The following is a 24358-nucleotide window of genomic DNA, read 5'->3' as shown; positions in this document are numbered from 1 at the left end:
AGAAGTACTTCACATAACCCCATTTCATATGATATGATATATTGATTCCATGTAAACGTGTGGTAGCCCCTACAGTCTGTGAGTGTTCCCTGACATGAGAATCCAGCACAAAAGGCGTGAATCAGGGCCAGCAGCCACAAACAAATCAAATTCAAGTCTAATCCAACTTCTGAACTTCACAGAGCACCAGGTGTCTCAAAGATCAGGGGGACACTGCAGTCAATCCGTTGAACCAAATGAACCACAGTGTTTGCACAGGACATTAAAAATTTGAATACACACTTCTGTTGGTGGATTTGAAAACTCTGCCTAGACTATGAAGGTTTGAACACTCTCCTCTTCATTTCCCTGTCTTCAACAATAGAGTCAGAAATTAAGGGGACTGGCAGATTTTTCTCATCAGCAATTTATGACTTACTCTTGACCAGGAATAATGTCCTATTCATGAAATATTTCGCCATTAATTTTTCCATGTCTGTATCTCATCACTGGAAGGAGCAAAGGAGCTGAGGAGTGCAAGTGAAGGAGGACACGTATCTCATTGAGCTGGGGGCATTGTAAGATATTCCTATCAGTGAAAAAAAAACCCAACTAAATTGTCTTTTGGTCTTTACTTGTCTAAACAGAGCAAATGATTTCCACAGGTTTGGCCTATATAGAAGATTAGTGATGCCTATAGAATGTTGGCCTATATAAAGATGGACGACGCGTCTTCACTTCCTACCATTGTACGAAAATGACAGCAAAACATGCCAGATACAGGCACTGCCATCTTTTGACGTCATTTGGAGCCAGAGTCTATGCAGTAACGTTTGGGGGGGGGGGGGCAATTATAAGCATTAAATACTTATAAAAAATACTAAATTTATCTGAAAAATACTAACATCAGCCCTAGTTATAATGCTTGAACATCAGTGTGATAAGAAATATGTAAACTGATGGAAAGCATCTTTAGGAGGAATTTCTTTGCTGTGTACTTTGAGTTTTTAGTTTGTCCTATGTCCCATCTGACCTGTCCTGCAGCCAGCCACCAGGGGGCGATCCAGATTTTTTTGGTTGCACTTTGGGGGAGCCGTCATGTCATCCATCTTTGTGTACAGTCTATGGCCACACCTGGCCAATTTGTTAATTAATACTATGACATTTAGGCTACACTACAGATGTATGACATTGTTGAAACACAGAGGTGTTTAAAACTGCATTATGGTTTATCTTGTTTAAATTATTGTTGGAATTATTTTATTATTGCTAGCGCTGCCTTTTTTGGCCCTTGACAGGATCACAGCACATTTAACTCATCTGTTACTTGCTTGTCTTTAAGTAGGTGTTGTTATGATTCCCTGTATGTATATGTTTTATGAAGTCCATTTGCAAAAAAACCCCAAAAAACTAATTTCTCTCATGCTTACGTCTTGAGGACAGGACTCACAGCTGCTGATAAAAGTCTGATTGACTAATAGGAACAACATTTTTTGGCACTGGTCCAGTATTAAACAAAATCAACAAAACAAATTGCAATGTAATGTTAAAAGATAACTGCAAACTGCCAATTTCCATCCACTATGTGTTTGTTTTTGCCACTGATAGGTTTAGATTATTATTTTAGGTGTCTAAATTATGGAAAGGATCCCTGATCTTTTTATTAAAGAAAAAGATCAATTTTGTTTAACCAAAAACAGCTCTGAAATCGCCATCGCTAAAGCCACCAGACTTGATAAAAACAAAGAGTAATTTTATCATAGTACACACATTTTATTCATAGTTGACCGAAACAAACCAAAACTCAAAAAAACATCTTTGTCCATCTTCCCACTGTTGCAACAATAACAAACTCTGATTTAGTTGAAATAAACCCTCACTTCACCCAGTTAGATGAAAAAGTGTACTGGTTCTATACATGCGTAATTACATGGAGTTTGGTGGATTTGGCGATGGCAATTTCAGGGCTGATCCTTGTTAAAAACAAAGGATCTCACTCCTAAACAAAAAGATCTATCTCTGTAGGGATATTTTCCATAATTTGTTAGACACTTATAACAATATAGACACTTATTACAATAATTCACACTTCATAACAATAATCTATTAGTGTTGCACAATTTCCCAGAGTGGTTACATTGCAGCCTGTTTCACTGCTGCAAACTGCAGCCCTCTATCCTGCTCAACACTGGTCCAATTTAAAAAAAAAGATTGTCTACATTAGTCACTAAACACAAAAACATGGGAAATAGGGTTGAGGTTGAAAAATAACATAGCTACCCTTTTAGTGTTGCTGTGCAGGACTGCTATCTTCAAGTACCTAAATTATAAAATGAAATGCAGAAGATGTCGTACATGCTGAACTAACCAGCTCTAATTTATTCGCTGTCTAAATAGCTCACATCTTGTCAAAACGTTGACATTCACACTCTTTGTGATTTTAATTACTTCATTAAGCTTACATCTCCTTTCTTGCAGCTTGTTGTTGTAACTGTCTTTCAGATTGTGTTGGTCAGTCAGCACTTATAACAAAACTACAGACATTGTTTTTAAACCCATCACAACAAGTAAAAAATATGGGCGTCACCTTTGACTCTGAGCTTGGTTTTATTCCACACATTAAAAACATATAAAAAATGGCATTTTACCATCTCAAAAATATTGCCAGAGTCCGCCCGTTTCTCTCCCAGGCAAACACAGAGATGCTGATGCATGCTTTTATCTCTAGTCGTATTGACTACTGCAATGCTCTACTCTTCCAAAAAAGAATATTACTCAGGTACAACTAATCAAGAATTCAGCAGCACGTGTGCTGACGAGGACCAGAAAGAGAGTACACATTACGCCTGTTTTAAGATTTCTGCATTGTGTTTCAGGATGATTTTAAGGTACTTTTATTGTTTTATAAAAGTCTTAATGGTCTTGGGCCTTTTTATTTATCAGACTTGCTTTTATCATATGAACCCTTGCGGACCCTGAGGTCCTCCAGTACCGGCCTTTTAATTATTCCTAAGGTTAGAACAAAAACCCAGGGTGAGGCATCGTTTCAGTATTATGGCCGCCGTCTGTGGAACAGCCTGCCGGAGGACCTGAGGGCTTAAACGCAGGCACAAGGCCCACCTTTTCAGTCTAGCTTTTAGCTTATCTTTCTTATTTATTTTTATTTATTTATTTACTTAATTTATTCTATTAATCTACCAATTTATTAATTTATTTATAGTTTATATTTATTTATTTATTCATATTATTCAAATTCTTAGGTTGTTAAACTGTATGTTTAAGCTAACTTTAGTTTACGTATATCTTATCTCAGATTTGTTTTGTTTAATCTGATTTTCAACTTCTTAACCTTAACTCCTTAACCAGTCTTAACTACTTTATTGTTTATTTATTCTGTTTTTAGTTTTTTTACTCCAGCTCTGGTGTGTCCTCACGGAGGGCCCTTTGTGCTGGGAGCTGCGATTGGCTCTGTCTGTGGGGGCATCGTCGTGGGGGTCGCCCTCTCTTGGCTGGATGGGGGGGGGGGTCTGTCCCCAGCTTCATGGTTTTGGTGTGAACTCCCCCGTCTGTCTGGGGCGGGGAAATTTCTGTAGCCATGTCTCTGTGAGCTTTGATCAGCTCCTTGTCCAAATGGCCCTCCATGCTGGCGTTTCCTCATTTTAGTCGTCTGTGCTCAGCCATGTTTCTTATCCACAGCCATTCTGTTCTGGGCCTTTCTAATGTTGTCTTTCTGTATGTGTTCTGGGGGGTGGGTGGGCCTGGGAAGGGGGGGTGGTTTATTTGTTTAGATGGTGTTTTATGTTTTGAACTTGTGAAGCACTTTGTGCTACATTAAATGTATCAAAATTGCTTTATCAATAAAGCTTGATTTGATTTGAATATTTTCTGCTGCTGTCTGTTATAGAATCCTCACTATATACATATACATAAATTCTTAGGCCACTTTACACTTTGTTATTTTAGCAAGGTTAATGGTCATACATATTTATTTCTCAGTAGTCTCTTTACTGAAATACAACTAGAATATACACGTAATATGTTTACAGTATTTAAAATGCAAATATTTCAGAATAAAACTACTTCAACAGGCTAAAGTTTCAAGTATTTAGTGTGACCCCCCTTTATCTCTTAGCATGTCTTGAACTCTCTTTGCCAGACAATATGAGATTTCCAAAGCTAATCTTCTGGTGTCATTATCACCAGGTTGCATTCAAGACATGTTCAAAGCTCAGTATTGATTGTCTGAGCTACCTTTTGTTATGGCTGTACCATTCCATTTTCACACTTCTTCAGTCTGAAGGAGCCAGCTTGTTTTAACTTTTTTGGTGTTTTAATGCATTGCACATTGGATTCTGTGTTTATATCTTAATAAAGACACAGAAATATACACAACTTTGCTAAAACGACAAATCTATTGTGGCCTTAGACTTTTGCACAGCACTGTATATACTTTATATTTCCCACTTAAACAATGATTCAGTTCACATATTATAAAAGGTACGCATACAGTAAATCATGATGGTTGATGACTGTTCTAATGATAATATTTCAATTATTTAAATAGTGTAAATTAAAATATTAGAGATGCGTTCAGAGGACGAGTCTTCAGTAAGTGAACAGACCATTTTCCAAACACTACTACAGTTTGTTCGACACCAGCATGACTCCAAATTGCCCGCTCATCATAGAAATTACTGGAGATTTCGACAGGATCAAATGACAGGTCATTAAAGTCTCCCTCTGGTCAAAAGAAAAAACTACAGTGATGCCATTGAGACCACATCGCCCTCTGCTGGCGACCCCAGCATCCTGCAGACCGTGTGTACATATCCTCCTACAGTCAAACATCTGGCATTCAAAACAAGCAACTGACCCAAACCGCAACCCAGGAATAAGCAGAGCCACTCCAGTCTATGGCTGCTGAGGAATCTGTCAGTCAGCAACATTTCAGAGTAAAGCCTTGTCTACTGAAGATCGCATCCATGTGCTCAGTGGGTGAGCTGAGACAGTAAATGAACTGCAAAACATGACTCCCACAGGACGAGGCAGGGAGATCCTGTTGGGTTTTTACAGTGAGGCAAATGTAGAGGGCATACTTAAGGACACTCTGATGGGTTATATATTTATTGTTGAATGACTGCACTAACCAAAAATACAAAAAAAACAGACTGCAAGTCTGAGATTTTTACTCAGGAGGGAAAAATGTTCCAGACAGCTTTATTCCTCAACTCTCTGCAAATCTTTAGTTGGCACATCAAGCTGCTCTTAGGCAACCTCTGCCTTTCTTTCTCCCCCCCCAAAAATGCTGGAGTACTTTTGGAGATATTTTGCAGTTCCTGGCTATGTCTACCACATATTTAAAAGGGAGTTTGATTTTTAATAAAATATAACATGTTGTTACTGTTTAAGCAACTGAAAAAAATGCAATTCTTCTGCAACACTGACTTGTGCTTACATTTAACATAATGGTTTTTTTTTCTTTTCATTCTTATTTCTCATCAAATGCAGCAGATGAAAAGTGCAAGAGTAACTTTGTCTTAAGTCTACAAATGCATGCACATTACAAACTGCCCATGTCACTGTGATGCAAAATTCTCCAACTGTTAGCAAGTGGAATCAATCACACCTCCATAATTCAGCACAGACAGAACTAATTTCCAACAGGACAGTTTTTGGTTGAAATAAATCTTGCTAGATTTGATAGTCTTGCTAGCATCAGAGTATGAGACGGGTATATGACAAGTGGAACTAATAACATTGCAATGTCACACTTAACAGAGGAGGGATCAAGTCATAGTTTTGAAAGTCACATCTAACCCATTAGTCTTTGCACTCAAGTTCCAAGTCAAGGCAGGTGAGTCCCAGGTCAAGTCTCAAGTCCGAAAACTTTGGGTTTCAAATCCTAAACAAGTCATAATGTGCTCTTCACCAAATGTAATGCCATTTTCTCAAAAAATGTATTAAAAAATCAACTGTTTGTCAACTGTCAACTCACCTCAGTTTAGCATTAGCTTGTTATGTTAATGTTAGCCAAAAATATTGTACTTTGTGCACTGTCAAATGTCAAACAAAGTTGGAAGGTGTTGCATCTCCCTTTTGAATTCAGACCCACATGTTTTGCAAATAACAATTTGGACTGTTTTTTTAATCCTTTTTTTTCCAACTGGCGCTTATTAATGTAACTTAAACACCTGATGGTTCTGTCCTGCAACTTAACTGGATACTGTTGGCTCAAACAATGTATATCATAAAGTGTTGATCTACTGGGAATGAATAGTGTTAATGTTAGGTGATTCAAGAAAATTTGGGAAATGAATGGATTCTAGTGCACATGTTAGAAAAAGTATAATTTCTAATCTTTGGGCTTGGGAGAAGGGATCAAGTATTTTTTAGTCAAAGGGATCAAGTCCAAGGGAAGTCACAAGTCATTGGTGATAAAGTCCAAGTTCAACTGTCTTCAAAAGTCTTTTTGATTTTTGTCAAATCGGATCTTGTCATGTGACTAGAGTCCACACCTGTGGCAAGTAGATTATTATTATTTTCCCCTGTGTTTGACAAGTAAAAACATCTGCTGTGAAAAAGGTCTATTCAACTTTAGTGTCCCATCATGTTTTACCCAGCGTCATGCAGTAACGAAACTTGGTTGCCTGTATGTTGACAACATGTTCGTGCCAAAGGTTACTTAGGGTGTTTCAAAGAGTTTGGCAAACAATGACTCATCTTAGACACACATTAATGAAACCTAAAACAAAAGCAGAGCTTGATATCAGACAGCAGAGACTTACCACGGAGAAGTCTGTTTCCTCTGAGGGGCCATTTTCATCCTCCCCTGCACCAATTATAGTGTCTTCAGACATGATGACTTCCACCTCTGGAGAAATGCACACAACACAAAGCAATCAGTCCAATGGCAAATCCTCCAAATGTAGGAATCAATAACAAGAGTTTAGAGTGAAAGGAAGTGAAACTTGTCAATCCTCACTGCAGAAACACTGAGGAGTCTGACTGTGTAAAAATAATGATGTAGCACTGGGAAACTATAGTTTCTCTCTACTATTAAGGCAGAATATTTCCCAAAGGGACAATACCCATTTGAACATAAATGGATTAGTCACTTTTTTGATTGTAAAACCAGAAACCAAATAGTCCACTGATAGTACTGTATAATTATCTGTGATGGATTAAAGGAATTTATCTTGGAGGGCTTGAGTAAGTGAACAGGACTTGACCAATGCTAGAAGGAGTGGAAATTTTAAGAAATGGCTCTCCATTAAAAAGCAGGAGAAGGAATGTCTTTTTAAAGGGAAGGTTCATCCCAAATATCTGGAGTACACATTTTCCTATTACCCATAGGGCTATTTATCAATTTAAATTGTTTTGGTGTGAGTTGCAGAGTGTTAGAGATATTGGCCGTAGCGATGTCTGCCTTCTCTTCAGTATAATGGAACTAGATTGCACTCTTAGTGCTTAAACTCCAGAAAAACGCATCTGAAAACTCAACAACAGCAATGTCTCTTTCCAGGACTTACTCAAGATAGCCCACAGAACTTGTTGTGAGAAGTTTAATGAAGGAACTATTTTCTTTTTACTGAACTACACCCAGCAACTGTATCATCACACAGAAGGAAGTGTGCATCTACTGCTAGCTGACCTAGCACCAAAGAGCTACATAGGGTCACGGTTCAGCTAAGGACGATACCATTAATGTTTACATCTCACACTGTCACCAAAGGCTGTTAAAATAGTGGACATAGAACATGTGATGTCACAAATTGGTTTGTTGACTCCTTTTTTGAAGCCTTATGTTTGGCATTTTGGCCAAAGCAATCTTGGTTAAACGGAGCCAGAAGAGAGCATATTTGGATGAGACGCTGACGCTGCTAGGGCTGGATCTGAATGGGAAGCTGTGGACACTTTTGGAAGACAGCAAGTCAGTCAAAGAGTCCTGCACTTAAACATGCATATCCTTAAGCCATAAAAAATGTGAACAGGTGAGATATATATCACCCCTTGTATAGCTGTTATGAAGAAAATAGAATAGCTAAAACTGTTTTTCGAACCAGGTTGTAAACGTGTATTTCTGCTGTAGAGTTTGGGCATTTTAACATGGGGATCTACGGGGAATGACTGGCTTTTGGAGCCAGCCTCAGCTCGCCATTTGAGGAACTGCACTTTCATGTTGACTTCATTTTATCAGCACTGGAGTTTGCCACTTGGCTGTCACATGCACAAGCCGCTCATCCATGAACAGGTGCACACTTCCCTCCGTGCATTGATTTGGTTGGCCGTTGTAGAAAGAAAATAGTTCCTACATGGAACCGCTCACAACAAGCTCTCTGGATTATCCTGAGTAACCTTGTCATGATTTCTGGAAAGAGACATTCCCGGTGAGTTTTTCAAGTGTATTGTTTTGTTTTTTTAAGCACCACAAGTAGAGTGCCATCTACTCTCAATTGTATCCAAAAGAAGGCAGGCATCTCTACAGCCACAATCTTCAACAATCAGCAACACACCAAAACAATCTAAATTGATCAATAGCACTAAAGGTAAGGGGAAAAATGCTCATATGATTTCTGTGTGAGCTGTCCCTTTAAGCATCCACTGGAATCCAGATTGAATATTCACAACATCTTTATTTCCAAACCATGAAACAACAGGGAGCTTGTCTGTCATTGTTTCATATGTTACCTGATGCTAGGCCACTGTCCGCCTGTAAATATATCCCCTCATTCATAATGACACCCCAGTCTCTGTGTGACGCACAGCACCAACCTTGCCCTTGACCTCTCTTTATTGGACTTGGGTCCAGAACAATTTTTTCCTGATGAGTGAAAATTGCAGACAGAGGAAGAAGAGACAGAGAGACTCAGCTGGTCTGACTTCCTGCTCCACACTCAGATCAGCTGGCTTGTTTATGTTTGTTTTAGAGAAGCCAGCCTTCTAGCTGTGCGTCTGAGCCTCGGTCACATGCGCTGGTAATGTGACTGTGTTTGCTGACATACGGTGTGCTGAAGCCAGAGTGTGCCTGTGTGCAGGAGACGAAGACTAACAGAGAACATATAGAGGGAAGTGTGTCATACTACACAGCCTAAGGTATCAAAGATATAAACCGGCTCATTATTTCCTGCTGTGCAACATGTCACAATGTATCCTGGTGTCCCTGCATGACCTGCTGTGGGAATATTATTGTGTGAATGTCCCATTAAACTACTTTTTATGAAAAAATAAAATCCTGAATAATCACTAAAAGCTAAATCCTAATTAGAAAGATAATTAGCACCAAAATAGCAAAGAGCTAAGCAAATCACGTCTTCACAAGAGCAATATATCACAACAGGATGTCATGAAAAAAAAAACTCTGTAAGCCCTATTATGGTGAGCTACTCTGCATTTAGCTTTGCGGAGCTATTGCCATTAATCACCACGGGAGCACTGAATCTGATTTAGCATATTTGTTTAAGAATAAGACTTTGACAAACATATTGCCCTGTGATGTATGTGAGTGTGTGGAACTGGAATAAACCTGAACGTGAGTTGAAATAAATCATTGTTTACCCACCTTGAGTTGCATTGTCGTGGCTTTGTGATGATCCATCCACTGCATCAAGAGTCTCTGGATTCGTCTCATCCTCAGTGTTAGGTCCAATGGAAGTTTCACTACTTGGAGAAGGTGGCGGTACTTCCAAGGCATTGACGTCCACACTATCTGAAACACCTTGTGATGAAGATGCATCAATCTGTTCCTCTGAGAGCATTAATCCGTAATGAGTTGACGTCTCATCTGCTGTCATCTCTAAATTATCCTGTTTGGGTTGCACATCTTCACTGTTTTCAGCAGCAGATTTATCATCAGTCTCTGCTGACTGATGCTCTCCTTCAACCGGGCCACTTTCTTCTGCAGCAGATGGACTCTGTTCCAATAAAACCCTGCTGGCGACCTCTGATTCCGGATGCTCATTCCCTGCATTCACTTCAGAGTCATCGGCTTCTTCAGTTTCACCTTCACCGACCTCCATCATTGGAGCGTCCCCGCTCTCTGACAAATCCACTTTGGAAAGTTCTGCAGCCAGTTTCTCTCCTGTCCCCTCAGGATTCAAAGCCTTCATTGTCTCAAGGCTGGTTGACAGTTGTGATTCAGGCTCAGTGCCAGTTTGGCTGCAGTCTGTTGGTGCACTGTCAGTGCCCGACTCAGAGGGGAGCCCTGCGTCCACAGTTAGTGCATGTTCATTGCTCTCAAGAGTTTTTGAATCATTTGGTTCCTCCTCTCCCATTGATGACAGCTCTGCTATCTTGGCTTGAAGCAAGTCCTGATCCTCGGTAACAACGTTGTCCTGAGTGGGATGGAATATTTCTGTTGTGGAGCTTCCGACTGATTGGAAACTGCCATCGTCATCGCTGGAGAGGCCGTGGGTCATCCCTGACTCATCATCTGGCATCATTTTATGTGATGAGTCTGTTTGTAAGTCTTCCATGGAGTTACCAGAAGTCCCACAATCAGCTGTATCATCCAGTTCGTCTGCAGGCAAACTTTCGACACCAGCTGTGTCTTCACCATCTACCTCTTTACTAGTAGCTGTTCCAGTACAATCCCCAGTTTCTGGAGCCAAGCCCCTCTGCTGCTCTGTAACGTAATCCCTACCAGCTGTTTCCTGGTTTTGTTCCAGGCTGTTTATGTCTGGCGGAGGTTCCCCCTCGTGGAGGCCTTCTATCGAGAGACGTGGAACAGCAGATTCAGGCTCCTTGATTACATCACCGCCATCTATCAGTGATGGGTTTGGTAAGTCCCCTGAGGTTGATACAGAGTCTGGTAACCCTTCGTCCTCTGTCTTCTCATCTAAAGAAGGTTTGTTACAGTGCTCCTGGCTCTCCTCAGTTCCTTCTTCCTGACAGCACTCCTTCATTTCAGAATCAGAGGGGTCAGAAACCTCTGAGCCCTCTGACGACGGGTTCTGGCCCATGTCTGAAGCTTTTCTGTCTCCACTGGGCGTTGCAAGATCCGTGGACTCTGTCTCCTCCTCGTCCCTCCTTGTAGCTGTGCTATCCTCTGCTTCCTGCTCTGATCTGTCCTTTCCCTCTGTGGCCTCCTGTCCTTCCCAGATCACAGCCTCTCCACTATCAGTTTCCTCTGTCTGTTTATCACAGTCTGCTGGTGGTAGGATTCCCACAGTGAGGCTCTCTCCTTCTGCCCCACTCTGTGCTCCTTCACTCAAACTCTGGGTGGGAACAACAGGCTGCTTCCCTCCCTCCTGCTCTGTTTGGCAGTAATCTCTCCCAGTGTTTGAACTGAGACACACCCCGTCTGCTGGGGGTCCAAGGCCATGCTCCTGGGGGTGTATTTCTGATGCTGGAGTACTCACAGACAAACTCCAGTCTCTCTCTGCATTTCCAGTATCACCATGTCCACATTCAAAACCACTGTGGCTTTCCACTGAGCCGTTTTCAACCAAGCTCCCTCCTGTTGCTGTATCCAGGCACTCTGACGCTGTAGCAGGCAGCTGTAGTCGCTCCACACAGGATATCTCTGCTTCTACACCATCACAACATTCAGCAGCTGTGTGCAGAGAATCAAACTGCAACTCTAGTGCAGAAACTCCCTGCAGAATATAGAAGAGGAGGAGGATAAACGTTAGCTTTTTCCCCTCAGAGTAACAAACAGGGCTGCTCTCTTATCAATCACCAACTCTGTGATTGCATAAGGTGTTCCACCGGTTATACAAACGGAGCTTGAAGGTTAAAAAAATTGAGGGCACTGAAAAGACAAACAATCCAACAATGTTTAGCAGCAGCAGGGCTCCTAGATAGAGATAGCATGCTAAAAGGGCAGGGTGGCGTGACTCACCTTGGCATGGAGATGGCAGATCAAGTGCTGCAGCTGCTCCACACTCCTCTGAAGGGTCGGAGGGTCGTGGCCGGCGCGGTTGCTCAGCGTCAGGGTGTGTGTGTTCAGCCTGGGGAAGTGGCAAACTATCTGGGCGTCCGTAGACACCAGCTGGAGAGTCTCAGTCCCTTTGTCCGTCTCAGCCCTGCCGTGAAATAAACACTTAGATCATCACGAATGTCCTGCAGCGTGATTGGCTAACACAGCACAAAACTGCTTTCAAGAGGTTTTAACAGTGATGTCAGCCGGTCCACACTCCCCAAAATAATCCACGTGCACTGCTTTTTTTGTTCTCCAGAGTGGAAAAGTCTAAATGCTGTGCTTGTTTTTTATCTATTTGAGCGCTTCAGCAGGTAATCAAACAACCAATAGAGAAGCTGTTGAGTAAAGAAAGTAGTTGGTACATGTTAAAAAGTTCCAGACGCTGTGGCAAATCAACCCAAAATGTTACTTTCCTTCCCTGTAGTAAAATACACCCTGCCTAACCCCTTTTAGAGACCACTCCTACTCGATAAGCTTTCCCAGAAAATTTCACTCCCCCTCCTGCATGAGCTCCGAGTGTTGAAGGTAAAAGTATGTGCAGTGTTTTTGTTCATACAGATAAGTGCTATACAAGAGGAGACACCTCCCAGTCAGGCAGATCTGTTTGCGTAATCCTGGGTGGACTTGCTTTTGCTGCGAGGCCCGCTGGCTGAGGTCACCAGCCAGGCTGCTAGTGACTTCACTTTTCATGAGGGAAATGTAATTACCAGCACATAAAGGGAGAGCTGTAAGTTGTAAAGCAGCTTCAGTGCGCTTGGAAATGAGTGAGCTCACTAAGTGGTAGTTGTCTTTCAGCTTGTGGCATCTTCATTTTGAGTTAAGTGAAAACTATTCTGCAGCAGATAAGTAGAGTGCCTAAAAGACATAAAAAAGGGTCCATTTCCACTTTAAGCCGTGTCTCAGTCCATTTAGCAAGAAGCTGCTTTTTTCCCCCCGCAGTTTAATGTTTCACTCGAAAGGGATGAAAAGAATCTGACCTCACTCATCACTCAGAAAAAAGCATCATTAGGGATAACACCTGACAACCGCAAACAAAACACATACATCCTCCTGCTGTTAAGCTCCGTAGAGCCAACACTTGAGCGTGTGTGGATTTAAGTACACATTGTGAGATGTTGTGGTTCTACAACAGGTCAGTAAACACAGCAGTGGTAATCAAGGCTTTTCTGCTGCGGAATAGTTTCCCATCTCTCTGGATTCTCTTGGAACAATACTGGCAGCCCACAACTTTTCAATTTGCCCTCAACTATCTGGCTGCAGCTGAATGTGCTAGGCTAGGCTGCAGTGGGCTTTGTGGTGATGCTTTTTGGATACCTTTATTGTTCCATGAAGACAACAGACAAACAAGGTTGCCCTAGGGCCTTAGAACCACGCCGTCTGCCCTCTGATATACAGTATTAACACGAGAGTGTTTGTACAGAGAGGGGGGCAATATTCACTGAAACTCAGAGCTCAGATCACAGTGCTGTCTGTTATAGACTTTTCTCTTCTTTTCTCTTTCATTGTTCTTGAGTTACACTGAAACTGAAAAGCCCATCTGTGGAAAAACTTTAGCATTACTGGAAACGGCCTTTGACTCTGCTTTTGGTAACTTTTGTAAAAATAACTTTTTGTTATATTTGCCCAAACTGTCAATACATCCACACATTAGTACATGAGATGGATAATCTGTAAAAAAAAAAACATGTTCATCCTCCTCCTCATAGTACTTCTAATGGCATTTGCAAGAATACAGTGTATGTAAACAAAAACAATAAATCAGAACTGAGGATTCTCTAACGCAGTCATCAATCATTACAATCACTCAACTGCTGTCAAACTGATCAAATATGAATCGAGATTCTGTGACCGTATTGCCTCTTTCTTGCCTAAAATGTTTACAGAAATATATTTTAATGGACTCTTACACTGTAAAATGAGAAGGTTTGTGACTCGGCTGCCATGTTGAAAACAGCTGATGCAAAACGAAGCACCGCCCATTGGTCACAACCTTTTAATTTTACAGCTTAACAAAATATTTTCCTGAAAACAACTGAGGCAAGAAAAAGGCAATGCAGTTACAAAATCTTGATTTCCTCGGCTCTGATCGGTTGTTTTTGTTCAGTTCAGACACAGTGGATTCATGAAAATGCCATTAGAAGCATAAGAAGGCTGAGAAACATGATTTTTTTCCACAGATTATCTGTCTCATGGACTATTTATAGAATTTACAGGATACTGTGACATTTTCAGCGAATATGACAAGTTATTTTTTTATAAAAGTTAGTAAGTGTAGCTTTAAGTGCATAGCGCCTTAAAACTTTCGTATTCTCCCAGGCTTATGGTCTATTAGTGTGTGTGTCTGTGTGTGTGTGTGTGTGTGTGTGTGTGTGTGTGTGTGTGTGTATTTGATCACACTTGACTGTGCTGATAATTTCATGTTCTATATGCTATTGTGTTGATGGTGATGATTACTACTCATACTGTATTCTTTTACATGTTTATGTTACTACTGTTCTTATATTTTCTTCTATCTGGGGTATTTTAATGTAAAGCACTCTGAATTTAGATGCCAAAAAAAACCCCAAAAAAAACCTGCCATTGCTATTGTCATTAGTGCTTACTGTGTGAGGAGCTCGTGGAGGCGTTCATGTCCTCGCAGGGCTGCGATGGCAGAGGGCGTGTGGCCTTGTCTGTTGGCCAATTGCAGGGCTTCTTTTGCTCCAGACTGCTGCAGCAAGAAGTGTGTAACCCGAAAAAGACCTCGACGTGCTGAGAAATGCAGCAGAGTCTCCTGAGGATTCAGGTCTGAGAAAGAGACAGAGGATGAGAAATACAGGAATAAACAAACACACAGAGGGGAAAGACACAGAGGAAGACAGGAGAGGAGTCCAAGCAGCCAATTTGTGGTGCAGTAGCCAGCATACCAACACTTGCTGCAGCTTGGCAACACCACAGCACTGTCTAATTAAACCAGTACAGGGTCCATCGTGATCCAGTAAAGAACAGACCTTTACATATTTATAAAATGATACAATTGCAGCTTTCTGTCTGTCTGCAAAAAAGTAACACACCATATTGATTTTGTGAGTCAGTACTGTAAATGCTGGATTACAGCCAACATGCCAAATGACAGTATTTTTGTCATTATTCATTTATTTTGGTCATTTCTTTGCACAAAATTACAGAATGTCAATATTTTGTGTTTCTGTAAGTATGTAAGTCTCTTAAGCAGCATCTGATTTATTATAATACAACTCAAAGCAACAACAACAATAATAATGCATGTGACTAAATAAAACTACAGCATTTCATTTCAGCAGAGGTGAGCAATACTAAGTGCATCACACTCCCATTTTTAATTTAAGTCCATTATTGGCCCAGTATATCAATCAAACTCCTAATAACACCATCAAACACTGGAACCCTCCGCCTTTACACATCCACAAAGACAACAATGGAATTCATGGACGGACACACACACACACACACACACACACACACACACACACACACACACACACACACACACACACAAAGACCTCTATATTTCTGCCAAAGACACAAGAACTCAAAGAGGCTCCCTTTAGCATTACAGCCAGAATGAACGACTGCTGGTTATTTCAGAGAACCATCTAAAATTGAATCTGTGTAATTAAATCTCCCTCTACATTTTTGGGAAATGTTATTAAAACATTTCTAGGTCGACATGCCAAATCCTTTTTGTTAATATTAATATCTTTTTCTGCTCGACCACTGGCAAATGTGTTGTCAATTTAAAAGGCCATGGTGAGATAAGGGGAAAGCTTGTTTAAAATAGCAGACAAAGTGAGCCCTGAAGTTTAATAAACTGTAATTTCACAAAGAGGTGGAACATATAGGTCATGGAAGAGAAAAGCTTAATAAGTTAAAACTGGTAAGTTAAAACACTGGATACTTTTTCAACCACCACATCATTTTCAACATATGTTGAAAATGATGTGGTGGTTGAAAAAGTACCAGGATGTCTTGTAATGCAGAGTCAGTACACTGCTAAAAGAATGCTCCGGTTTATCAAAGCAGCTGCTCTGTGGTTATTTATAACAACAGAAAGTGCAGGATTGAGAAAGATAAAACATCTACAGTACTGTTGCTGAGTCCAGATTTCTCTGGACTGTTTCTTCCCTCTTAGGAGAAAGATTTTGTTTTACTCCTGAGCTTTCATTTGTCACTGCCAGAGGATTTTCCTCCTCCAGTGTCCATACACAAAACCGGATATTTATTTGAGCAAACAGAGAAAAATTCATGGTGTTTCAGTTCAACGCAGACAAGCAGTTCTATAATGCAGCTCCTCTGTGATTTCTAATGGGATTTTGCAGCTGTGCCTTGTGCAGATTTCAACAGTAAGATAAAATCAGTCGGAAAAAAAGTAAAAAAACACAGCTCAAAACCGCAAAGGGGCAGAAAACATATTTTACTGTCTGTTATCAGCACCGCAATGACCATTAGGCGGCATTTACAATGCTGGTTGTGTCTGCTGATGAGAGGTTTCACTCCATTTAACGCGGACCGGTCTGCACCAGCCTGCCCTGATGAATCTTGAGCTAATGGGTCAAATTTAATGCTCCACTTGGCCGAGCTGGGCCGGACTGGAATGTGAGGTGCCAAACAGCAGCAGGAAATGCTTTACTGCCGGATTTGATGGTGGTTTCTGAAAACTGGCTGCCACAACATCCATGACATTTTGGCACTACGGCATCTGGGCGGGTCAGCTCGGAGATGTAGTTACAGCTAACATGCCGCAGTAGAGAACATGCAGTGTCATGGGTCACCTAAACAGCTTCACTGCTCATTAGCAGAGATCTATGCTAGGTGGCTACTAGTTAGCTTCACTAGCTAAACAATGGTCAAATATTTTTCTGACTTTTCCAGTAAAATTACTACTTCAAAACAAACAAACAAAAACATGAATTAACTTAACAAACTACCACTGCTAGAACAACTGCATAGCTCTTCAGTTTTAATTAAATTATGTTGTACACATTTTGTTATAAATTTATACTGTTCTATATTTGTGTTTCTTCATTTAAGCAATACATATTTTTTCTTTTAATTAAATTTCTTTTTACTATGCTTTTACTTTTAAAAAAGTTGGGGCTGCAACAATCATTTTCATCATCTATTAATTTGTCAATTGATTTTTAATGAATGATTTGGAATCAATTGAAAACAAAGAAAACAAAAAGTTTCCTGAGCCACCAGTGAAGTTTTGCTACAATTGCCCATAACCTAATGCTGTTCAATTTAAAATGAAAACATTAAACAAGTAAAGGCAGTACTGTAAGGACTGTTAATTAGGAGCACTGTTTAGTTATTCATTGTATAACACTCTCAGAGCACAGAGTGTACTCTGGGCACACATGGAACAGTAATGTGAAACCTAACCATTCATCCTGCTGGGTCTAAAAGTTCCCTTTCACTCATCTCTGCAGCAGCTTCCCCTCTTGTCCATCCATCAACTCTGATCAGATCGACTGAATAATTATTCACCTCACAGCTCAAACTCACAAACTGCTGCTAAGGAAAAAAAACACGCTGCCTTCAGTGACTCACAAAAACTACTGTACACATAAATCCTAATTCTGTGGGAAATGCTGCAGCAAATTAGCCTCACTGTTACCCTGCTAGCATGGCTGCAGACTCTTAAACTTGTTGATGAATGATTCAAGCAATTATTAGACTACCAAAAAACACCAATGACTTTATGAAACACTTTAAGTCCTATACTCCACAGTTAAAACCTGACTATACTCAAGAACGCAAACACTAAGGATAAATAATTTGAGAAGATTTGACCATTTGTATTTGTTGAGACTACAAATTAGAATGTCATTTGCTGAAATAATATTAAAAACAAAGGCTACAGATAATTTTTAACTGTATGTTGCTACCTGTTCAACACCAGTAAATTAGCTGAGTGTTGTTCACCACTTCCATTGACACACACAGTCCTTCCAGGTGAAGTGATTGTCCCCGAGGACAATAAATGGCTGGCGATAGTGAGATCAGTGACTGCTGCGTGTCCACAGCGTGAAGGATGACTGAGATAAACCACCGCCACCTCCACCTATAGTCTCCTGCTATCCATCATCTGACAGATCTGATAAATGGAGAGCAGAGTTGCACCCCTCTTCCCTCCCCGCAGTTCACCGCAGCTGAACGTCTTGTATTGAAGCAGTGACATATTGTGAAGCGCAGCCTATTAGAGCACACATCACTCACCACAGCAGGAAGCCGCCTTCCACATCAACAACATGACAACTGACTTCAATGCAAAGGAGTCTACGTGTTTTTACGTGTGTATGTATGTACATGTGAGCCCGAGTGTGTCCATCTCTAAAAAGCCATACACTTTTCACAACACTAACAAGCAGATCTTATCTAATCGACAGGGAGGTCATTACTGGAAATTTGATTCGATGACTTTTCTTTGTCAGGCTCCTTACAAATAATGAATAAAACATGTTTAGGAGTGTGTGGCCTTTCAATTTCCACCATACATTTATTTCATACTCATTTTTTGTCAGAAATCCTGCTGGTTCTGCTGGTTCGATCTAATATCCAAGTCCAAGTTAAACTATAAGCTATTATCTTAACAATAGCCAGAGGCACAGGCAGCGCTCTAACTACTCCCAAAAGTCTTGTTTATGCCGCTTCACAGAGAGCAATTACCTTGCTGAGTTTATCATCCACATCAGCTCGTTTGGCTTCCTTTAACTGATTAAAGTCATCAGAGTCAATGGCTGGAGAAAATTGCCACTTTAATTTTAATAAAAATGTATGTTTGTTTGTACTGACATAGCTGTTTCTCACAACCCAAACTGCTGTCTGGCCAGGCTGCGGCACAGAGATACGCAGCTCTGTTTGATCATACTAATACCAGTGTCAGATGAAAGTCCATGTGGAGATGTGTTTTCATGTCTGTCTGTTAATATAAGCTACCAAGTAACAGCCCTCTTTTTGTGGTTGCAGAGAGATGTGTATGCCTCCATTATTTCCACTGCGTGTCAGGCCGTGCTTAATAAAACATTACAAGACATATCATACAGTCATTAATCCAGCAGAAATGCCAAAATATACTGCTTACAGCTTCACAAATACTGTGATGTGCTTATATGTCTCAGGCTACTGCTTTGACTAAAGCTAGGTTTTGACTTATAGTTTTGAATCAGATATCCACACCACTACTGATCCTTCTGTATTGTGTTTTGATTATATTTTGCAGTAACTGTGTTTCCATTGTTTTATTTACAATGCAGCAGCTGTGGGCACTGCATGTACTTCTATAACCAGAGTTGCAGTATATCTGTAGTGAAATCGCATTACTCAGTTAATCAAAAACATGATTGGTCTCTTAAGTACTGTGTGGAAAATATGCAAAGCTGAAGCCTTTATGTCATGAGCTGCACATATACAGTAGGTGTGCTGACACACATTACAAATGAGCCCTGATTCAGTGCATGCTCTCTGCAATTTGGTTTCTGGTTGTTTAAATAAGAACATTTTTCTACAATATAAAGTCAATTAGTTTTTTTCTTGAATTGTTATGCACCTTTTGTGCCTTTTCTGGTGGAAATATCTTTAATTTTCTAAAAAACTTGAGGTGGCACCTCACTTGAAAACCTGCTTTTCAAACAGTAATGTGTGTAAAACATTTTATTTTTAAGCACCAAGAAATCTGTCCGGTAGATCCTACAGAAGCTGTTAAATGTTGAAAATACAGCCCAGCTGACAGAACAAAATGTTGACATTGTACACTCTGCAAACCATTGATATGTTACATTTGTAAATTTCATACACGTAGTTTGATGTCGTTCAGATTACATGTATATGAACGGATTCCATGACAACAGGGTGAGAGGGCTGTCAAGCAGCAGACTGTTTGACATAAATAAAAGACAGAAATCTTTTAATGAGAGTTCAAGATATTTCCAGCCATGTTTGTATGACCACCATGTGTATTTTTAAGCCCTCATATAATTTACCCTAATAAAGTGTTTTTTGTGCCTAGACATAACCACATGTTAAATCACAGCTTTGTCACAACGTAAAATTGAAAATTGGTACATGAAGAAACATACATTCAGCATATATGCTACATATGTAATATCCAAATGTAACATATCTGCGGAGTGCCCTGTGGCTCGGTTGGTGGAGCGGGTGCCCATGTGCAGTGGCTGTGTTCTCACCACAGCGGGCGCGGGTTCAAGTCCAGCCTGGGCCCGTTGCTGCATGTTGTCCCCTCTCTCTCTCCTCCTTTCACACTATGTCTCTCCTATCTAATAAAGGATATAAAAGCCCCTGAAAAAAAACTTTAAAAAAAAAAAGTAACATCTGGTGATTGCAGAGATGTACAACGCCTACATTCATTCTGGTGATTTAGTTGGAAAAAAGTCACCTTATGTTTAAATAAAGGTAATAATCTAGAAAATGTAAATTGTTCAAGGTATACATCTTTTCTGGGCTGTCCCGTTATCTGCTCCGATAACAAATGGAAAAAGGAAGAAAAAAGTCGAGGCCACAAGCCTCTGCTCCATGAAATCAGATTTACCTACACAAATTTCGATCAAATCCTTTTGTTTTCAATGAATCCCAAGCAGCTTGCTAACAAATGACCAACCAGGAAGTGCTAAAAACAGACCAATCTGCACACTCTGAACGCCAATGGTGAGCCACTACCTGGCCACTATCTCCTGCTATCTATGTGCTATGTTAGCTCACAGAAATTCCCCTTTTACATTATGTTTCTGATTTTTATCAAATGATGCATTTTCTCTGATTACACTGAAGATATTGTGAAGTTTGATTATTTAAATCCTAACCAGGCGAGTAACTCCTGCAAGGTTCAGTTAGCTGACATTCTCCAAGCAGCACTTTGACATCTGGACTGTGGAGGTCAGACAGAAGCGGTACCTTAATGTGAGTGTAAAATGTGTGCGGTTCAAAGGAACACTGTATTTATGTCACGAATCATGATATGCCTTGTCATTTTATGTTTATGTGCTGATATATGTATTTGTTGCTGTTGTTTGGTTGTAAGATAGTTGTATTGTTATTTTGAAGTGTTAGTTTTCTTCCTCATATGATGTTTGAGTAATCCAAAACTTAAAAAAAAAAATTAAATGGCAAATATGCACTCACTGATCAGTAACATCCTGTCAAACGCGATCAGGTTTCCTAATATCATTGATCTCAAGTCAACACTATGAAATGCATTTCATGTGACATGTAGACAAACACACAAACAAAGGTGCCACATGTGTCATTATGTGCAGTACAGCTGTAATTTGACAGTATGTTCTTGCATCGGCTCCGAGACATTCTGTCTGACTCTTGGACATTTTACTGTGTGAGTAAATTACATGCTACAGGCAGTCCCCTGCCCTCCAGTCTCACCAGTGCTGTTGGTTAGTTTGTTCCCCAGTAAGCTCCATCCTGGAGGCAGGACGAGGTGGTGGAGGGCCAGCGCCAGGCTCTCATCCAGGCGCTCACACTCCTGCAGGGGAATCTGACACTCATCCAGCAGCAGTGCCCCATCAAGGCCGTCAGCCCGACCCGCCGTGCTCACCTGTGCGGAGGGTGATTACAAAGATGAGTTTTACGGAGGAGGAGGAGCTGAGGCTTAATTTATGGGAAGCACTCAATTTAAAACACTATACTTAGCCTAATACCATTAACCGCATGCCTAAAATGTGAGATGTAAATGCAAGAGGACACATCCGCATGAATCTATCAGCACTCAGCTCGATTTGGGGCTGAGCTGTGTTGACAAAAACAAATCATATTCAGATTTTTTTTAAAAAAGGAGAATTTGAGTGCCTGAGACAGTTACATTATCTTGTCCTCCTCCTTGGCAGAGCAAATTTTATATTAAATGTCTATGGGATGATAAACTGTGCAGAAAAGAATTCATTAATTGAATACCAAAGACTGTGAGACATCAAGCCTTGTCAGGGAAGAAACAATAACATGGCAATCTTTTGTCTTTCTGTCACTTTGCCCACATTGCTGTATCACTTGTCACCACTTTTCTCCCGCTCTGTGACAAGCCTCGGTCTGTGTGGTTATTTTACCGCTCACTTGGATATGACTCGTCGTGTTGCTCACCAGGAACTGGGCCATGTCAAAAGCCAAATCCTGGACAAAGCTGAATCGATGCTCGGCCAATGGAGTCACGTGACCCAGACAGTGCTTTGGGTCCTCAGGGGCCTCAGGGACACCTCGGCTGACTGAACACAAGGTGACAGACACCACCTCGCAACAGTCGTGAGCTACAAGACAATACAAAGAGGGACACAGGAAGTAAGGTGGAGAAGACAGAAGAAATGAGAGAGAGGGAGAGGTGACAGGGGACAAGCATTAAGTATAATAAAATGTAGTTTTTAAAATGTTTTTCACAAAACACAGAAAAATAAGTTATGATATATATTAATATGACTGAATCCCCCATATTTAAAAATATATAGATATATTTAAAAAGTGTTGTATGAGCATCACCAGTTGCAGCTGGAAAAGATGATTTCAGCAACACTGCAGTCATAGCAACAACACAGTAGGTCATGGGAAGTAACAATAATTGCGAAAAAAAAGGAAGTGCAACAGTTGTGACCTATGAAAAAAATAGTCATTAAGAAGCAAAGGGGCTGAGAAGCAAAGTAGATATTGTTGGTGGGTTGACATTGGGGCTAGATGAAAGGAGTTTTAATTCATTCATTTATTAATCAAATAATAGTTAATAATTAGACAGTTAAACATTAAGATGTTTTCTGACCTTCTTTGACTTAAGTTATTTTGAAAAGAGGACATAGTCACATGTGTATCTTGAGCCATTTCTATGCATTTACCATAAAGATCAGAATATGGATGCACTCAGCAGCAGCTGATTTTATCATGGTGATTCCTTTTCTCACTTAACTCAGAAACATCAGTCAGTACAGATGTTTCTGCGTCTCACCAGCCGCCAGGTTGATGGTGTTCATCTCTTTTAAAGAACTTACATAAGGTGCATCGCTCAAGCTACAAGTGAAGCAAATAACCCACAGACAGAGGAAAAAAGATAAACACGCAGAAATAACACCTTAACATTCAGAAATGCAATACTTGAACTATATATGATTACAGGACATTACTTCAAGCTTAAGTGTCAGGTTTATTTCTTAATATCAACTAGAAATAGTTCCCTCAAGGTGTTCTTGGGGTATCGCAATCACAAGAATAAGACGACTGCAAGGACATTGTGACCAAGTGAACACTTTGGCCAAATTTGAAGAAATTCTCTCAAGGTGTTCTTAAGATATCACATTCACAAGAATGAGACTGTTAAGGTCTCAGTGACCTTGATATCTGACCACCAAAATCTAATCAGCTCATTGTTGAGTCCAAATGAACATTTGTGCAAAGTTTGAAGAAATTCCTGCGAGGCATTGTCGAGCTATTGCGTTCACAAGATGCCATGAATGTAACAAAGCGGAGGTATAATAAATGCATTTATTATTCCATTAAAAACAAATAAATGAATTCAGTCATTCCTCAGCTGTTGGGTAGGTAAGGCCGCCCTTCCAATGATAATGGTAGGGGACACACTGGGAAAAAATTGTCATGCTTATATTTTACCTCTAAAGGTAGCATGATTTGGTTGATTTCATTCAATTTAATTTTCTTTGTAAGTTGCTATTTATTGTGCTACTTATGTCAAATGATGGAGACTAATTTTGTGACAATGAAATGTTAATTTCCCTCTCTCCAAGAAAACTTCCCCCCTCTGCATTAACTGCCTGCACAAGAAAAACTAGATTGCTTGTAGAAATTCACCTACTATAAGCAATGTGCTGCCAAAAATCTAAAATCAACAGTGACATGCTCTTTGCATAAATTCTGTATTTCAGGCATCAAACGACTGTACAAGAAGAACTGCTTACAGTGCAGATTGTAACTGCTGACTTGAAGGGCGAAGGGTTCATTTTAACATGGCGTTGGAGGGGGATGGGGTCCTCCCCCAGGAAATTTTGAGCATCAAACACTTCATTTCCTGCATTCTGGTGAATTTTTATGCACCAATTTGTGCCTTTTCTGCATCAATTTCAGGAGGAAAATCTCTTTAATTTGATTCACATAAAAGTCCTCTGCTACTTTCAACAAATGCATATGTTCTTAATATTTATTGAGGGGGACGTGTCCCCTGTGTCCCACCTGATTTCAGCACCTATGGCTGACTTCAAACATATCTAATTAATACCAATAAATATGAATATTATTTCACTTCAGTAAACGAGTTTAAATTTATCTCACTAATACCTTTTCATCTGTCACAAATTAAACGGGACCTATCAACAAATTAACAACACAACATGTTATCACAGTTAAATTAAAATTGATGCAAATTAGTTTTCAGTTGTCATAACACAAACAATGCACAAAGAGGACTGTAATCCACATGCAGGG

General features: G+C 40.2%; 1 protein-coding gene across 10 annotated transcripts in view; it reads right to left on the bottom strand.

Annotated features, from left to right (window-relative positions):
• LOC121941183 (A-kinase anchor protein 13-like) overlaps positions 1-24358 on the bottom strand; it is a 148323-nt gene that overhangs the window by 86193 nt on the left and 37772 nt on the right. For 7 of the 10 annotated variants that reach the window (XM_042483918.1, XM_042483935.1, XM_042483951.1 and 4 more), the window contains exons 4-9: positions 21998-22188; positions 21314-21485; positions 14503-14686; positions 11819-12002; positions 9539-11573; positions 6765-6850 (exon numbers count right to left, since the gene is read on the bottom strand). In XM_042483918.1, coding sequence (XP_042339852.1) covers positions 6765-6850; positions 9539-11573; positions 11819-12002; positions 14503-14686; positions 21314-21485; positions 21998-22188 — 2852 coding nt within the window. The remainder of the gene's footprint in view (positions 1-6764; positions 6851-9538; positions 11574-11818; positions 12003-14502; positions 14687-21313; positions 21486-21997; positions 22189-24358) is intronic. The other 3 variants (XM_042483959.1, XM_042483966.1, XM_042483991.1) reach the window with 1 other exon arrangement.

This window comes from Plectropomus leopardus, chromosome 1 (genome assembly GCF_008729295.1).
Source record: "Plectropomus leopardus isolate mb chromosome 1, YSFRI_Pleo_2.0, whole genome shotgun sequence".
Taxonomy (NCBI): Eukaryota; Metazoa; Chordata; class Actinopteri; order Perciformes; family Serranidae; genus Plectropomus; species Plectropomus leopardus.
Note: the sequence above shows the minus strand (reverse complement) of the source record. Positions and strands in the feature narration are given on the sequence as shown.